The sequence below is a fragment of the Ptiloglossa arizonensis genome, chromosome 4, assembly GCF_051014685.1.
Source record: "Ptiloglossa arizonensis isolate GNS036 chromosome 4, iyPtiAriz1_principal, whole genome shotgun sequence".
NCBI lineage: Eukaryota > Metazoa > Arthropoda > Insecta > Hymenoptera > Colletidae > Ptiloglossa > Ptiloglossa arizonensis.
The window spans coordinates 8,336,889-8,354,875 of NC_135051.1; the positions used below are offsets into that span (position 1 = coordinate 8,336,889).

Below are 17,987 nucleotides of genomic sequence, written 5' to 3' on the forward strand. Positions count from 1 at the left end.
AAGGAGCTGAGCTCTTCTACTAAAGAAGCTGAGCCCTTCCACCGAAAAAGATGAGCTCTTCCACTAAAGAAACTGAGCTCTTCCGCTGGAGACGCTGAGCTTTTCTACTGAAGAAGCTGAGCTCTTCCGCTGGAGACGCTGAGCTCTTCCGCTGGAGACGCTGAGCTTTTCTGCTGAAGAAGCTGAGCTTTTCTGCTGAAGAAGCGGAGCTCTTCTGTTAAAGAAGCCGAAGTCTTCCACTAAAAAGCCGAGCTCTTCCACCAAAGAAGCTGAGCTCTTTTGCTAAAAAGCCGAGCTCTTCTGATAAAGAAGCGGAGCTCTTCCACTAAAAAATCTGAGCTCTTCTGCTAAAGAAGCTGAGCTCTCCCGCTAAAAAAGCAGTCTTCGTTGTCGAAGTTCCGATGTCCATTCCGGATCTAAGAAAGTGATCTTTCTTCTCCTTAAGAAAGCGAAGAGAGATTACTGTGAGTCCCTCTTCGCTTCCTCGAGGAACTCTCCGAGTGTGTATTCCGTTAACCGAGACGTACAAGAGCACAGTTACAGAATCGTCGATGGTATATCGAACAAAGTATCGAAGAACCGCTTCGATAGCACGTGGCTCGTCCGGGGATTCACGATCCACTGGTACCGTTTCGAAGACTAGGATTTTTCGATTCCAATCGAAGTCGCAACGGTGATCCAACGATGCAAGTGATTTAATAATTGACGATTCGAGATCACAGGTGGTCGCGCAACGTCTGTAAAATTATAAAATTTTTAAACGGCGCGGTGCTTTCAGCGTTAAGGGATCCGCCCGATTTGAAGAGAAATTGATTTTTCCTTTTTTTTTTTTTTGCCTTTTCTTTTACATTTTCTTGAACATCGACCGGGACAGAGATTACGATAAAATTGGGAAAATTAACAATGTTGTAGGACCTCAAAACCGAAGTCTGTATTTAGATAAACGTTTTTCTCGAATCGACTCGATGCAAATTTTTTTTTCGTAGCTCGAAAAAGCCGTAGAATTTCGCGAAAACAAACCAACTTTTTCTCTCGGATTTAGTTCGGACGATATTTTGTTAAATACATAGATTTTGTTTTCGTACATCGAAATCAATTATTAAAATAATTGGTTCAGACGATATTTTGATAAATATATAAATTTTGTTTCTGTACTCAAAATCGACTATTTAAATAATTGGTTCAGACGATATTTTGTTAAATACATAAATTTTGTTTGCGTGCATCGAAATCGACTATTAAAATAATTGATTCAGACGATATTTTGTTAAATTCATAAATTTTGTTTCCGTACTCAAAATCAACTATTTAAATAATTGGTTCAGGCGATATTATGTTAAATACGAAAATTTTGTTTCCGTGCATCGAAATCAACTATTAAAATAATTGGTTCAGACGATATTTTGTTAAATACATAAATTCTGTTTGCGTGCATCGAAATCGACTATTAAAATAATTGATTCACCCGATATTTTGTCAAATACATAAATTTTGTTTCCATACTCAAAATCGACTATTTAAATAATTGGTTCAGACGATATTTGGTTAAATACGTAAATTTTGTTTCCGTGCATCGAGATCGACTGTTAAAATAGCGTTCACAGATCGACAAAAGATAAACAAACAGACGTACAACGTTTGAAAATGACGTGTCTGAAATTTAAAAGAAAAAAAAAAACGTTTCAAATGTCGGCCAATTTTCGGACAGATCCCTCGACAAAAGATTCGCGTTAATTACGGTTTGGTAGAGATAATAGAAATTCGAGGGCGCGATTCGTCGATTTTATTCGCGCGTTATTCTCTCCGTGTCGAGTCGCGTAAAAGTCGGAAAGACGAAAGCTGAAGTTACTTTGCACGCCGTATAAACGTTGGAAGGAACATTGTCGCGCGAACGAAAGTCGTAAAGACGGAATCTGAAGTTACTTCGCGCGCCGTATACACGTTGGAAGGGACATCGTCGCGCACGTGCAGACGACAGTACACGACTACCGCGCGTCGTTCAAACTTCGCGCGTAAACATCGTCGTGCGCGCGTTTCTCTTATCGTTGCCGCGACGATCCGGTATCGCTCTACGAGAAATCAAAAAACGAAACGGACGCGTTCTTCCAGTGGTCCTTTTTCCTCCGCAGGATCAAAGTTATACGTTTTCTTTGGTCCACGTGATAGAACGTGTCCGTTTCTCTTTCATTATTTCGTTTCCAAAGCGAGAACACCGTGGTGTTGCCAATGGTAAGACGCCAAGTTAAAATTTTCCGTTAAAAATTTTTCCGCAACGTGGCGAATGAAATGACTTCAGATTCCACTTCTACGTTCAAGAAAAATCAGCTTTGTTTTCCTCGGTTCAGTCTGGACAGCGACAATCTTGATTGTAGGGAGTTGTTGAAATTGTGAATGGAATAAATTCGTAGAAAGTGGTGAACGTAAATGGAAAGGTTATGTATGCGAGAACGTATCGAAAGGAAATTTGCCTCGAGCATGGTGTCGATCAACGAGCAATGTTACCCCATTGAGGTCGAATTGAAAAACGAAGATCGATCCATGCTGAAGCGCGTGAGCTATCGAAGATATTTAAATGTGGCTGCCCAAACGATAAACGATCCCTACCAAGAGAAAACCAAGACACATCTCTCCCGTACGGTGTCGTCGGTCAGCGATCGCTGATCGACCAATTAGGCGTGGCGGAGCATAGTAAACAGAGGTTTATGCCGAACATATTCGTAGGTAGCTCCCTTACACATATACATATACATGTACATACACATACATCACTCGGTGAACCTCTCACTGTTTCGACACGCGCGCGCGCATTCTCTCGTTCTCTTTCTCTCGGACGCGTACATACTTTCTTAAAACACGCGTTAGATATATTACATATCAAGGTACATGGTCGAATCTCGATTCGCTAAAATAGTCAGTGCGTTTTTTTTCCCCGCGGCAGCGGTCGATCTGTTTTCCCTACTTTCAGTTTAGTCGTGCATCGCAACGACACCCGACGTCTTCTTCTTTCTCCGGTTTTAGGTGAGTGTGTGCGTGTGCGTGTGTATGTGTGTGTGAATTTTGTGCAACTCTGTTCTCTGTTCGTTCAATTGTACGCGAGAATTGTCCACTCTGGAACTCGGTCACGAAATAAAAGTTTAACGAACGAAAGAGAATCGTCGGTTCGCGGCGATGCACGGCTGGACTTTCACAAGCAGCAGCAGGAAGAAGGATAAAAAATATTGTCATCGACAGGGACTCGTAACGGACGCGTTTTCCATGGGAATTTTACGAGCGAACAATATACGCGACTTCTCCTTGCTACCGTAGGTAAAAATCATGGTTCTCCCTCAACGATGCTCTGAGCTTCGAAAATCTCATTTTCAATCAATCGATATATATATATATATATATATATATATATATATAGAATATATATATGTAGAATTATCTCGACCGTAAAACCACGCTAATTTCGCTTTCTTCCTTTCGTTTCTTTTTTCTGTTCTTCGCTTTCTTTTTTTTGTTGTTGCTCGGACGAGGTGAAAGGGCGTCGCGTCGCGTTCGAAGCGACTCGATTCGAATACGAAATCGACGCGACGAATCGTCGTTTCGACCTTCGAGAAAGCGGACATATATATACAGTGCTGGACAAAAGTATTGGCACAGCATCATTGTTCTGATACAAGTGCTTATAACTATGAAACAAATTGATAAAAAGGAGAAATTTTTTAATACATTTATTTATTTATTATTCTAGATTATTATTTAACAGAAACAGTAATATAAATAATGTGATATGCGAAATAATAACAAAAACATATTTATTGAGCGTTTTAAGCGTGGACAAAAGTATTGGCACAAATGATTGAAAGTACTTAGAAATTAAAAATTAATATTTGGTTGGCCCTCCATTCCTCATGATAACTTCCTTCAATCGTTTTGGCATTGAAGTTACCAATTTTTTTGTAAAATCCGGCTCTATATTGTTCCATTCTTGTAAAATAATAGCTTTTAATTGGTTTTTGTTTGTTATATTATATTTTCTAATTCTTTTTTCTAATTCATTCCAAACATGTTCGATGGGATTCATGTCTGGACTCTGGGGTGGGGTATTTAACGTGTGTGCGGTATTGTAAACGATCCATTGTCGTACAATATAGGCAGTATGTTTTGGATCATGGTCTTGTTGAAAATAAAAATCACGCGGGAGATTTAATTTATTAGCACTTTTAAATAAGTTTTCCTTTAATATATTTAAATATACATATTTGTCCATAATCTCATCTATGAATACTAATTCGCCAACCCCAGACGCTGCAATGGAACCCCATACCATGACTCCACCTCCTCCATGTTTCACAGTGGCTTGTAAATGTTGTGGATCCATTTCCGTATTTGGCTTTCTCCAAACTAATACTCTGCCATCTGATTTAAATATATTAAATTTACTTTCATCTGAAAATAATACGTTATTCCAGAATGTGGGATCCTTTTTTATAAATTCTTTTGCAAATTCTTTTCTCATCTTCCGATTCTTCTTGGATATGTATGGTTTCCTTCTTGCGACACACGCAGAATATCCCGCATCTTTTAACACTCTCAGTATAGTTTTCGAACTTACTTCTTTTTGATTTTCTTCATTTAACTTTGCTCTAAGTTGCGATGAGTTTAATTTACAATTTATTTTCACTTCCTTTACAATTTTCCGTTTTTCTCTAACTGTTAACTTTGAGGGACGTCCACTTCGATTCCTACTTTTGAAATCTGATTGATTCTCAAATCGTTTTACGACACTTCTAATAGTGAATCGACTTCTATTAACACTTTTTGCTATTTCACTATAAGATTTTCGCATTTTGTGCAAATTTAATATTATTTTTCTCTCTTCACTTGTAGTTTCTTTCCCTCTTCTTGACATTGTTGCTTGTTATACAGTGCTGGACGAAAGTATTGGCACAGCATCATTGTTCTGATACAAGTGCTTATAACTATGAAACAAATTGATAAAAAGGAGAAATTTTTTAATACATTTATTTATTTATTATTCTAGATTATTATTTAACAGAAACAGTAATATAAATAAAGTGATATGCGAAATAATAACAAAAACATATTTATTGAGCGTTTTAAGCGTGGACAAAAGTATTGGCACATTATACAAAATTTAGTGTAGTTGTATCTCTCGGAAAAAAATCCGATTGTCACTTGATGGTATAGGTAGGGGATTCCCTGATAGTCATTTTTTCTAACAGTCATCCTTAAGTTCAGTCGATTAGCAACATAGGAAATATAACAAGCAACAATGTCAAGAAGAGGGAAAGAAACTACAAGTGAAGAGAGAAAAATAATATTAAATTTGCACAAAATGCGAAAATCTTATAGTGAAATAGCAAAAAGTGTTAATAGAAGTCGATTCACTATTAGAAGTGTCGTAAAACGATTTGAGAATCAATCAGATTTCAAAAGTAGGAATCGAAGTGGACGTCCCTCAAAGTTAACAGTTAGAGAAAAACGGAAAATTGTAAAGGAAGTGAAAATAAATTGTAAATTAAACTCATCGCAACTTAGAGCAAAGTTAAATGAAGAAAATCAAAAAGAAGTAAGTTCGAAAACTATACTGAGAGTGTTAAAAGATGCGGGATATTCTGCGTGTGTCGCAAGAAGGAAACCATACATATCCAAGAAGAATCGGAAGATGAGAAAAGAATTTGCAAAAGAATTTATAAAAAAGGATCCCACATTCTGGAATAACGTATTATTTTCAGATGAAAGTAAATTTAATATATTTAAATCAGATGGCAGAGTATTAGTTTGGAGAAAGCCAAATACGGAAATGGATCCACAACATTTACAAGCCACTGTGAAACATGGAGGAGGTGGAGTCATGGTATGGGGTTCCATTGCAGCGTCTGGGGTTGGCGAATTAGTATTCATAGATGAGATTATGGACAAATATGTATATTTAAATATATTAAAGGAAAACTTATTTAAAAGTGCTAATAAATTAAATCTCCCGCGTGATTTTTATTTTCAACAAGACCATGATCCAAAACATACTGCCTATATTGTACGACAATGGATCGTTTACAATACCGCACACACGTTAAATACCCCACCCCAGAGTCCAGACATGAATCCCATCGAACATGTTTGGAATGAATTAGAAAATATAATATAACAAACAAAAACCAATTAAAAGCTATTATTTTACAAGAATGGAACAATATAGAGCCGGATTTTACAAAAAAATTGGTAACTTCAATGCCAAAACGATTGAAGGAAGTTATCATGAGGAATGGAGGGCCAACCAAATATTAATTTTTAATTTCTAAGTACTTTCAATCATTTGTGCCAATACTTTTGTCCACGCTTAAAACGCTCAATAAATATGTTTTTGTTATTATTTCGCATATCACTTTATTTATATTACTGTTTCTGTTAAATAATAATCTAGAATAATAAATAAATAAATGTATTAAAAAATTTCTCCTTTTTATCAATTTGTTTCATAGTTATAAGCACTTGTATCAGAACAATGATGCTGTGCCAATACTTTTGTCCAGCACTGTATTTCCTATGTTGCTAATCGACTGAACTTAAGGATGACTGTTAGAAAAAATGACTATCAGGGAATCCCCTACCTATACCATCAAGTGACAATCGGATTTTTTTCCGAGAGATACAACTACACTAAATTTTGTATAATGTGCCAATACTTTTGTCCACGCTTAAAACGCTCAATAAATATGTTTTTGTTATTATTTCGCATATCACTTTATTTATATTACTGTTTCTGTTAAATAATAATCTAGAATAATAAATAAATAAATGTATTAAAAAATTTCTCCTTTTTATCAATTTGTTTCATAGTTATAAGCACTTGTATCAGAACAATGATGCTGTGCCAATACTTTCGTCCAGCACTGTATATATCTAGCACGCGGTCAAACGACGACGAAACACACGCGCTGCTCTCACGGCATCGAAAATTCGTAACGGAAAAACGGGTCTGCGCGACGATCGAAACGAGTACGACGCGCGTCTTGAATTTCTCTTTTTTCTTTTCTTCTTCTTCTTTGACGGAAAACATTCGAGCTCGGAATCAAAATATCGTCGATTCGAACGCAATGGACGCAGGCGCGGTTACGGTCGTAAAATTTGAAGAAGATCAGATCGGTGTTACAATTCGATTAACATAATCGTAGACCATTTGGCGTACGCAACGACGGAGCGGTAGCTTTTCCCCCCTCTCTTTCTCAGACCTTTTCAACTTAATTCTAAATTTAAGGCTTAATTAATTAATCGACATAGTGTTTCGTGTGGCTGTGTTTTGTGTCCCTGTATATATATATATATATATATATATAATCAGTGCATACTTCGTACGAAGATCGCTGAGCTATCGGAGGATTTGTTTATTTTTTTTCATCTCTCTCGCTATATTCTGCTCACGCGATTGAAATCATAAACGATAATTTGCGTCACGAAGTTCTTTCGCAAAAAAAATACTTTTGAAACAAATTCGTGGCGCGACGTATGTCCGTTTGACGGTTGTTCGAAGACGTTGGTTCCTTTTTTTTCTTTTTTTTTTCTTTTTGTTCCATGAGCGTTTTTACGACTTTCTTTTTTCTTTCTTTCGTTTCTTTTCCTCGTTTGTTGAAATACTTTCGAAAGAACGTTCGATAGTCGCCGGTATTCTTTCCATGTAAGAAGTGGCACGGATATGCAAAATTCGTAGAATTTCTCTGCTCTTTAACGTTTGTACGTGAGTTTCCCCGAAGAACACAAAGAGAAGCCCGCTAAAAACGCAACTGAAATGCTCAAGTGTTACGTAAAAATTTTGTTGAACGAATGGTCGAATCGATCGCTTACTAATCTAGAGGTAGAGTAATCACGAATAAAAGAAGGGATAATAATAGCAAGAAACTGGTTTTTTCCCTAATGTCATTTACCTAAAATTATACGAACGATTTTTTTTAAACGAAGAGCATGTAACTCGGTAAACTTATTGTTGGTCGAAAATTCGCTAAAAGTCCAACGATCCGAAAATTCTGAGTTCTTTGAAAGCAGAGATTTATTGAAAATCTTGAGAGATGTTATCAACTGTTTTTATTATGGGTCACAATTCGTTCCTTCAGTGTTTCCAATTTATCTGTATCTTTACGTGTAGCTTTGAAACTACAGTAGCTACAAAAAAAAAGAAAGGTTAGAACACTTTTGCTTAAATAAAAAAATTTCCCGCTGCAAGGTGAATCGAAGTCAAACACTGCAATTTCGATTACAGAACGTGTTCGTGATGTTTAAAATTACTTTGAACAAGGGGGGCAAAACACAATTCATAACAATGACATTTAGAAATTGTTTTCGGAATTTTAAAAAGAATGATGACATCGTGTCGAGTAAGACAACAAAATTTATATAAATGTTGAGTAATGAGAAACGATAAGTACAACCTTCCGTAAATTATAATATATAAAACCGTTTGCAACGAACTTTGACGAGGACAATATTCGTAACGCGGATGAAAATAGCTTTCAATTGGAAATACATTGAAAATGTACATTAGAAGAAAACTTGGATCATCCTTTACAATGTACAGTTGTACAACTTAAAATTTCTCCAAATGAGAACTATAAAATTTTGATGTTAATCTTGTTCCACGAAACAGTACCGTACAATTAGAAACTTGTAATCGATTATTATTATCCATTCCTGTTTTCATGAACTTTTTAAATATACTTGGTACAAAGGGTGGTTACTCGCACATTCGAACCATTTGAAGATCCAGTAAACTATTGTTATCGAAACAATAATTTTACATCCCGTTCTGCAGTACGTGGAAGGAAAGCCTGCATCGTTACGATGTGCCTGGTGTAAAAAGCAGTTTTATTTAATGTTTACCGACCGATTGAAAAATATAAAAATTGTATATATAGAACACTTTCTTTCGATATTACCATATTTGCAATAAATTCGAACTACAGAAACTAAATTTTTACCGACCGATTGAAAAATATAAAAAATGTATATATATAGACATATATATGTATATGTATATATAGAACACTTTCTTTCGATATTACCATATTTGCAGTAAATTTGAACTATGAAAACTAAATGTTTACCAACCGATTAAGAAATATAAAAAATGTGTGTGTGTGTATGAGAGAACATTTGTGTGTTCTGCACGTGGTACGATAAGACAGCATGTTTTCTATACTATACTCGATTAACGCTTTCCACGATAATAATTGTAATATTTTTCTTCGTATCCGGCAATTGACAATAAATTTCACTAAAATCTGTTCAAAGTTCACCGATTAAGTAATAGTGAAATCAATGCCATTGTTCGCGTAATTGTAAAACGTACATTAAGTTGTTTCAATGAAATTTAATTAATGAAAAATATTGAACGATAGTAGCGAAGAATTTTTTTTATTTAAACAAAAACTTCGTATCGTTTCGATAGCATCGCCTCAGAAAAGCGTAAAAAGGGTATTAAAATGTTTTCCTGGCCATTTTCGTTATTACCTACTGTAATTTCAAAGATACATCTCTATAGATAAACAAGGAAACACTTATCTGCGTACAAGTGATATTTTCACCTTGAAAAAATGAACCGTGACCAATCACAAAAATAGCTCGAGACTTCGACGAAGATCCTCGAGATCAAACCTGTCGAATTTTTTCAAAATTGGAATTTCCGGACCGACTCACTTCCCTCGCGAGAAAAAGAGTCTCGTTTGTTCGTTCGCGAGAAGAAACAAATACATGCATCGCGAAATGAACGCGATGCCCGGGACGCAAGAAAATTTCAACAACGATCGCGATTCGCTTTCAACTGGAAGGAAACAAGCTCTCTTTTCGATCGGATGAACCCGTACGAATGCTTGTACACGTCACAGAAGAATCTAAGAACGACGAGAATCCCCGTCGCTGTTCTTTTTTTTCCTCTCTTTTTGTGGAAACTCTGAAGCCAATTTACCCAGGAAACGAAAAAAAAAAAAAAAACGCACGCTCTGACGCAACGACGAACTCAACCATGTCCAAGAGTCAGGAAATCCGATGAACGGGATCGGAGACAACCAAAGAGATATGTAACGTCGATGTGTACACTCTTCAACGTTGTTTTTCTTTTTTTTTTTCTTCCTTTAAGTCTACGGTTTGACTATCTAACAAACGTATATGGGACGTGACATTTTAAAAAAGGCCAGCAAAAGAAGAACCGTTTCAAAAGGTACGAAGATACATATATATGTTTAAACGAGACACACAGGGGCACGTGAAAGTCATGTGTGTGTGCACTTGTATGTCGCGCAATGTTCGTCGACGGATGCATCACGGTGCAATTAGCAGACTTGGCAGTTTTGCGATGCAATCTTCACATTGACGTAAACCGTCCGAGTATGTCGAATAATCCACCCCATTCCTCGTTTTCAATTTCTGAGACATCTATTGGGCGTTACTTCGGAAGGAAACAATGCCAGTTAACGAAAACTCGGCGAGTGAAAAGGCGATCAATGTTAACGTAAATTTATCATCAATCGTTGTCGCGCGATTGCTCGTAAATCCTTAATTAACTCAACACCGGTGTCACGTTGCGTGAAAAATTATCGAAAGAAGTTTTAAATCAGAATCGATGATTCCCGAGACGAATACCCGACCAACACTGTTCGCGAATGGAAAATTTCATAAATTGTTTACGTTAATACGGGCCAAGCGCAAGACTCCGTACACCATAGAATCTGTGAACGTGGCGCTCGCCTTATCTTTTGCATCTTGTTTCACCAAAATGGACCCATGACACATCCGTGAAGCCTCCACGAGAATCATAATTTTGTCTTATCGATTATTCTTCGATCTTTCGTGTAACTCGCGACGAACGATTTTGTACGTTACAATATCACAATAAATGCCAGTCGAGTATGGATCGTTTCGTATCGTTCCTCTCTCTCTCTCTTGCTCACCCCTCACCTCCCCTCGTCTATTCGACGAAGAACCACGGACCCACCCTCACTGATTGCAACTGCGACTCCTCGATCCTTGGTGAACGATCGCACGAATGGAAAACCAGAAGCGTTCGTGTAGTTAAAATTCCCGCCCAAGCTTGATCCAATTTTTCGAAACGACCTAAGTTCTCGTTGGCTCTTATAATTAGAACTACTAACTATATCCTCATCTTAAAGTCACGAAAGTGGATTACGACACGTGATGGACGTACTCGAGAGTTCCTAAACAATATATTTCATTTTTTTTTACTTCTTATTATTCTTCCTCTACTTCTTCTTTGTCGCGGTAAACATTGCACCCCCTTTTCGTTTGTTTCTTTTTTTTATTCTTTTCTATTTTTAAATTCTGTCGCGCTTTCAAGAACAATCCGCGTTCCACGATCGTGCGCGTGTATCGCTAACCACTAAAATATTACGATAAATTAATAATAGTAACGCTTGAAGAGCGCGGGGCGACGACCCCTGATTTTTTCCGAGACAGAGAAAAACGCCTCCCGAACATTTTTTTCGTTTCGTTTCGAGCGGACGCGCGCGCATCGTGTCTTTGCCCGTGTTATCCACGCGTATCCTTCGAAAGAACCGTAATTTCCATTTGCACGTTCTTATAAATTACCCCACCTTATCGTTTATCATATATATATATATATATATGTATATATGTGTGTATATATATATATATTGATCAATTACCAATTAAAAATTAGTAGTATCTATAGGGTCATCATCACAGCTAATTTCTTATCGTTCTTTTTCATTAATATAATCGATTGGTTGATCGGTTCGCTTTGTAATGCCTCTGCACCTCGTTCCGCGCCATTTTGCTTTCATTCGTCTCCCCCCCCCCTTTCCCTTCGAAGCGTCCTCATCTCCCCTTTGTCACGTTCGTTTGCAAAAAAAAACCGCTTGAAATCGAGCCTGGCAACCTTCGATTGTCTTTTCTCTCTTTTTTTCTTCTCTTTCCCCCTCCTTTCTTTTCTTTTCCTCGTATCTCCGTTACCAGTTCGCACATACTGACTGTTTTTCGCTTTTCCGCGAGACTCGAGCAAGTGTACGCGGTGTATTGCTGCACTTAAAGATTCGAATTTCTAGTCACGCTCTCGATCGGAACGGAACAAAACGCCGTTGCCACCGAAATCATTATTCCCCTTATTGTGTGTGTGTGTGTGTGTGTGTGCGCGCGCGCGCGCGCGTGTGTGTAAAAGTGTGCACGTTGCTTTTCGTTCGTATGTACACTAATTTTTACAGGACATTTACACGTGCTGTTCAAAATTACAATTTCCACCGTTGTTTATTTACACAATTCGTGATCGACGCGCGTCTGTGCGATAACCTCTGTACGTTTTAGCTTCGGTTCATCGACCTCCCGCGGGACGGCAGTGTTTTATAATTCGTTTACAACGCGCCCAACGAGCCTTGAGAACAATTCGTTCACGCACGATCATGAAAATTTGTCCGATTTCCGGCAAGTATTTACAATCGACGTTGAAAAACGGTTCAAGGGAGTTTTCACGTTATTCGTTCGAAAACTTACAGAAGAGTCACTGGACAAATACTGAAATGCCGGGCGGTCGAAAAGAAATTGATCGCTACGTTGTTTTCTCCGAACGAAAGAACGAATCGAACGAAAGAGGTTTTTCAATTGAAAAAAATTTTTTTTTTTTCGAAAAAGACGAGTCTTCGGAATATTTTCCGACGTACCGGTACGATGAAAAGCGACCAACTAACGGGCTACCATGAAAGTGATTTTCTGTACGTGTACGTCTGCCTTTCCCCCACTCCCGTTTTTCGCGCAGTGTTATGACGAGATTTCTCTTTTACCGAGAACAGAAACTGTTTCGAAACGATTACCAATTGTACACCAATGGTACTACGAACAAGCTGTTGCTGAAACCTTTCAGTTTGCAAGACTTTTGAACGAACGGAAAACACAGATCGATGTGCTCAACGAAGAGAGAATCATTTTAGTATTTACGAAGAATTTTTACATTAAGGACTTATCAATTTCAAGGGAAAATAATAATTTCGAATCGCGCAAATTTAAAATGTACACTTAACAAATAATCGAGTTAAGAAAGCGATGTTCTCTCTTTTTTTTTCGAAACTTCTGTTGTCCGGTTTCTTGAACCAGCTGTGGCTGGCACTGCTCCGGCCACCGAGAGAGAAAAAAAGAATCGATCGAGAGATTGTGTTCGATTAGAACCGGTTGCTTATTAAAACCAATGAAATTCTCGTCGGACTTTACATCAGGATTTCTATCAACCATTCCACGCGACGCACAACTGTCAGAGATGCTATAGATACGATTAAAAATTTCACCTTACTGTACTACAAATACGGAGAAAGTAATTGAAAGTTCGAAATTGCACGTTTTGCTATCTTTTCTCACTTTCCCTCTCATTCTGCCATATGTATATTCATACAGACGCATGAATGCACTTGTTCTGAGATCTGCAAATACATACACCAACTTATTTCGTAATTCGCCCTATAAACTAACTTATGAGAAGAAAAAAAAAAGTATATTAAGGGGAGAATTGAAAACAACAATTTAAAAAAACAATGCCTTCTAAATAAAATGAGAGAAAAAAAACACATATTAGTTAAAACACAACTTCAAGTAATTTGGTCAGTCTGGATATTTAAATATATCTGCATTTTGGGTCAAAAAAAAAAAGAAAAAAAATATATGCAAGGAAATTAAAAACCATCATTGTCACTTTTATAATGTAACATCAAAACATGTGCAATGTTGTTGAGAAAAAAAAAAAAGAAAATTCATTTACCATTATATCCCCCAAGCAAAAATTTCACAATTAAAAGATTTGTTAAGACATATGCATTTATGCGTGGGAAAAAAAAACCTGTTGTGACTTTATATTCCAGAGATATTAAGTAAAGGAACATGCTCAAAGGTGTTATTCGATGAAACTGTAATTCAGAAGATAAACAAGAGTATTGCATTGACTTTCTAATGATAAAGTTCTCATTATACCTTATGTATTACGTAAAAAGTAATTTTTTTTTAATTAGTCACATACAGGAATTTTTCATAAAAAATCTTTTAATTTAAGCACAAATATTGCTCAATCATGAACTGAAAAAAATGAATAATTATCATATATCATCATACATATCAATTATTCTTTTCATTATTCATTCGCTCAATCTCATTTCATTCTTTAATCAATGAATTATACGAATTCCAAAGAATTAATCCATTTGTATACACATTGGAAACTCGTCATTTTAAATCTTATGTATTGCTTTGCAGAGCTGCAAAATGTAAAAGAATACCTTCGGTAGAAGAGTAAGATAAATATAAAATAATTATTTTGCTTGGAAAATCTTATAAGGATAATTTGATTATGCCCTCAAGATTTGATAAACTTATGAATTACATCAAAATATCAAAATCTTAACAGAAACTGGAGATAACAAGTAAATTAGTGACTATAGTCACTAGTCAAAGCCATACTAAATCGATACCTAGATTTATGTTAAAGAGCAGTAAATGAATATATGCAACACTTAAAGTTTACCACTTATGTTGTAAGTATATAGTAATCCTTGATGAAAAGAAAAGTGCTAGCAAAAATTTTGCAACCAATCATGTAAAGATACAATTCTTTTGGAAAGAATTCTGGACATAATAGAAAAGAATAAAAGATACTGCCATAATAACAGTGCTAAGTCGCAGCAATTTTGAATGAAAAAAAAAAGAATCGCTATTGTTTCTACAAATAGCTACTGCAGCTTTGCTTATGTCTTCGTACCATTTCGTCAAACAGATAATATAACAATGTTTGTGTATATGTTTATGTGTAGCGTCTCTGCAAGTTAACCATATATAATAATAATCTAAAATACATACGTTTATATCTTCATAGACGGCGCATAATAGAATTGTTACAAGTTATATGCTTGAATCACGGTTCGCAGCAGACGCACCTGCGTCTTTTTCTTAATGTTTGTATGCTTTGTATAATAGCTTAAAGAAGAAATCATAGTTTTCACTCAGCATCCGTACCGTAAACTGAAGACACTGGTGCCCTGAACTAGTTGCGTATTACTTATATCGTCTTTAGATTGTGTTATCGCGCAGTTCTCATGTAAACACTGTTTCTCTCTCTTTTTTTTTTAACGAGCAACTTGGTATCATGTACAAGAGAAAAATACATCCTTCATCCAAGAGGGAGGACGATAATATTGTACCTGTCTCTTTGTTTTAGCAGCTGGTAACCGTTTTTAGCGGTTTGTTGGTCTTTGGGTATCAGGCTTGGACATTTAATATCATCTTAAGATGATTTGAAATATCGCAACTTCTGTCAGATTGCTGACAACTGCTCATCAGTCTCGTAGTCCAATGGCTTGGAGGTTTGGGAAGGCTCGCAGGAGACGGCGGTTCGGAAAACTTTGCACCTGCATAGAAACTGTTCGTTGGACTGCCACGGGGACTGTAGTCATACCGCAGCGGTGAATTTCTTGTACTTTTAGATGAATAATGGGGGCTGCAGCTTAATCTACCAGTCGAGTTTCTGCCATGAGACCTTCCACTATTGTGGATGAACGTCGACGATTTGATTGCACCTGAGCGGTGATGGTGCCGGTCGACGCCGACATTTGGTGAACCATGTCGTTCTACCTTGTTGTTTAATTTTGATGCCGAATTCGTCATGGCTTCTTTATCGTACTTTCGACTTACAAAGTCAACCAACCCGTCTGTAAAACGAATCATTTTCTTAATCTTGTGTGTCAAGTAGTCCTGATCTAACCGATAATCATTAAATTTCATAAGAAAATGCTTCATTTGATAAGTGACATTTAATGCAGTCGTTCCACGTATTTTAAGTTTAGAATATGTTATAATCTCAAATAACTTACTAAATTTGTCAAAACATTACATTTATGTTTGAGCAATAATAAAATTTTGATTGTATTAAGCTAAACAATGAATGAATTCGATATTTATATTTCCCTAATGTTGGCTTTATATCGATTTAAAGTAAAAATAAAGTGCATCGAATAAATTTTTTATTGCAAGATAATGCGAAAATCAATTTCATTATTCTATACGAAATTTCCTTTTTTCATTAATATATTCTACCAGGTTCCACAATTTCCAGTGTTTCTCATCGAGCAACGCCAGGTTTCAACATATGATACCCCGAACTGCCGGTAAGTCTAGCCGTATTGAACGTGTTAAATATATCTATTAATCAAATAATAGATATATTATAATAATTTTAATAATGTTTATTAACTTGTTCCAATCCTGCTAAAGTTTATTTAATAGTTTGATATGTTTGTTCTTTTGTTTACCCTGCCATGTTAAAAACTATAATGCCTCAACATCGCATAAACATAGGAGAGAGAATAGATAATTAATTTTCAGCGTATGCCACAAGACTTACCGTATTATGTGCGCGGGCTACTTTCCAAAGATGAAACCAAAAGTTTTAGGTGGTATTGTGTTCAGTGATTTTTCTAACTGCGCAACAATCTTGGGATCCAGGGCAAAAGGGTAGGGGGAACGCGGAGGAATAAACTTGGTGGGGTACCCCACGAACCACCTCTACGAGCGCAATGCTACCTCGCCCCGCTTGCTTCGAGTTCTCTTGCAGTCCTCCCTATTCGTGTTTTCTGCAAATTTGACCACATTCGGTGACCGTTGGTCACCTCTTGCTTACACTTCTTCTCCCAACAAAATAAAAGCACACGCGTCGTTCTAGTTCTCCCACTTCTTTTTAACGCAGCTGGAGAGGCGCAAGATGGCGGACACGAGTTGTTTGTTTTCGCTGCCCTCCACGAATTTTTCACGAAACGATCACCGTTCGACAGCGAAACTTGTGTTCGTCCTTCCACTATGCGCACGCGCGCGTAAGCATATGTTTGCAAACGTGAAATTAACTTTATTGTAATATTGCATATGTGATTGTATATGTACGCGCACTAAACGGCGTTCATTCTCTTTCAATAGCTTATAATCAATCCTAATCAGTGCCTGTAAATTTCTGCCTTGTCTTTTTCCTTTTCCTCTCACTTTAACCTTTCCTCTCCACTTCGCTAACTCACACTACACTCGCTGAAACCGGATACTGCGATTGAATTCGTAAACTACGTGCTCATAAGCACAATCCTTCTCCAACACTGTCTCTTGCCTTTGTGAAGACACAAGCCTACTTAAGGATATGAACATTCCCTTCTACTCAAACTCAACCAATATTTTGAAGCGTTTCGACTCACGTGACCTTCTCTATCCAATCACGACATTTCTCTTTCGGATGTTGTCGGCACTTTTCGTACAAGTTATTATATATCCTTAAAAATCTTGTTATAAATATAATTTTATACTTTCCATTATATTAAAAATATGTCTGAATATTTTGTAACATGAAGCGCTGTTTTATTGTTATAATCTATAACGAAATCACTAAATAAATTGACGTTGTGTATAACGATCGGAAGATAGTGGGAAGACGATTGGTTGAAAATAGTGAAGCACGACACCTCGTGAAACAGGACTGAATTTAAGAAATGGTTTTGTACATCTTATTATTTTTTCCTTGTTTATCAGAGTGTCTTTATCATAGATAAACAGGAAATACCTCTATCCCCTTAATACAAATATTTTAAGTATTATATATCATTTCAAAAATTGCTTTTTTCTCATGTATGATAAGACATTATATGTTTATATGTATTTTGATGCAAATAAACAATGTTCTTTAAATATGAAAATATTTAAGATTCTTGTTTTAAGAAAGACAAAAAAATGTAAGTATGTATTTATAAATACGTAGTTTACTAACTACCAGCAAACATTAAATAAACGTGAGATAGAATTATACGCTAGTGAATTGAGAGGTTCACAGAATACTATGTTCCATACAGCTACATATGTACGTACGTAGTTACAAATGAATAATACTACACAATGAAAAGTTAATAATTACATCAGCTGATTTACGGTGTGAATCATTTACGTGTTTAAAATTCAGT

At 36.4% G+C, this 17,987-nt stretch overlaps 1 protein-coding gene across 1 annotated transcript; it reads right to left on the bottom strand.

Moving 5' to 3' along the window:
- Window positions 1-15,258: 15,258 nt before the first annotated feature.
- Window positions 15,259-17,128, bottom strand: LOC143146240 (uncharacterized). Its single transcript, XM_076310351.1, has 2 exons — window positions 16,400-17,128; window positions 15,259-15,707 (listed from the first exon to the last, which is right to left on the bottom strand). The coding sequence occupies exon 2, from the start codon at window positions 15,661-15,663 to the stop codon at window positions 15,259-15,261; it is 405 nt and encodes a 134-aa protein (XP_076166466.1). The 5' UTR covers window positions 15,664-15,707; window positions 16,400-17,128.
- Window positions 17,129-17,987: the final 859 nt, after the last annotated feature.

What these genes read in the sequence shown, in the direction of transcription:
- LOC143146240 (XM_076310351.1), bottom strand. Translation starts at nt 15,663, where the DNA reads ATGACGAATTCGGCATCAAAATTAAACAACAAGGTAGAACGACATGGT.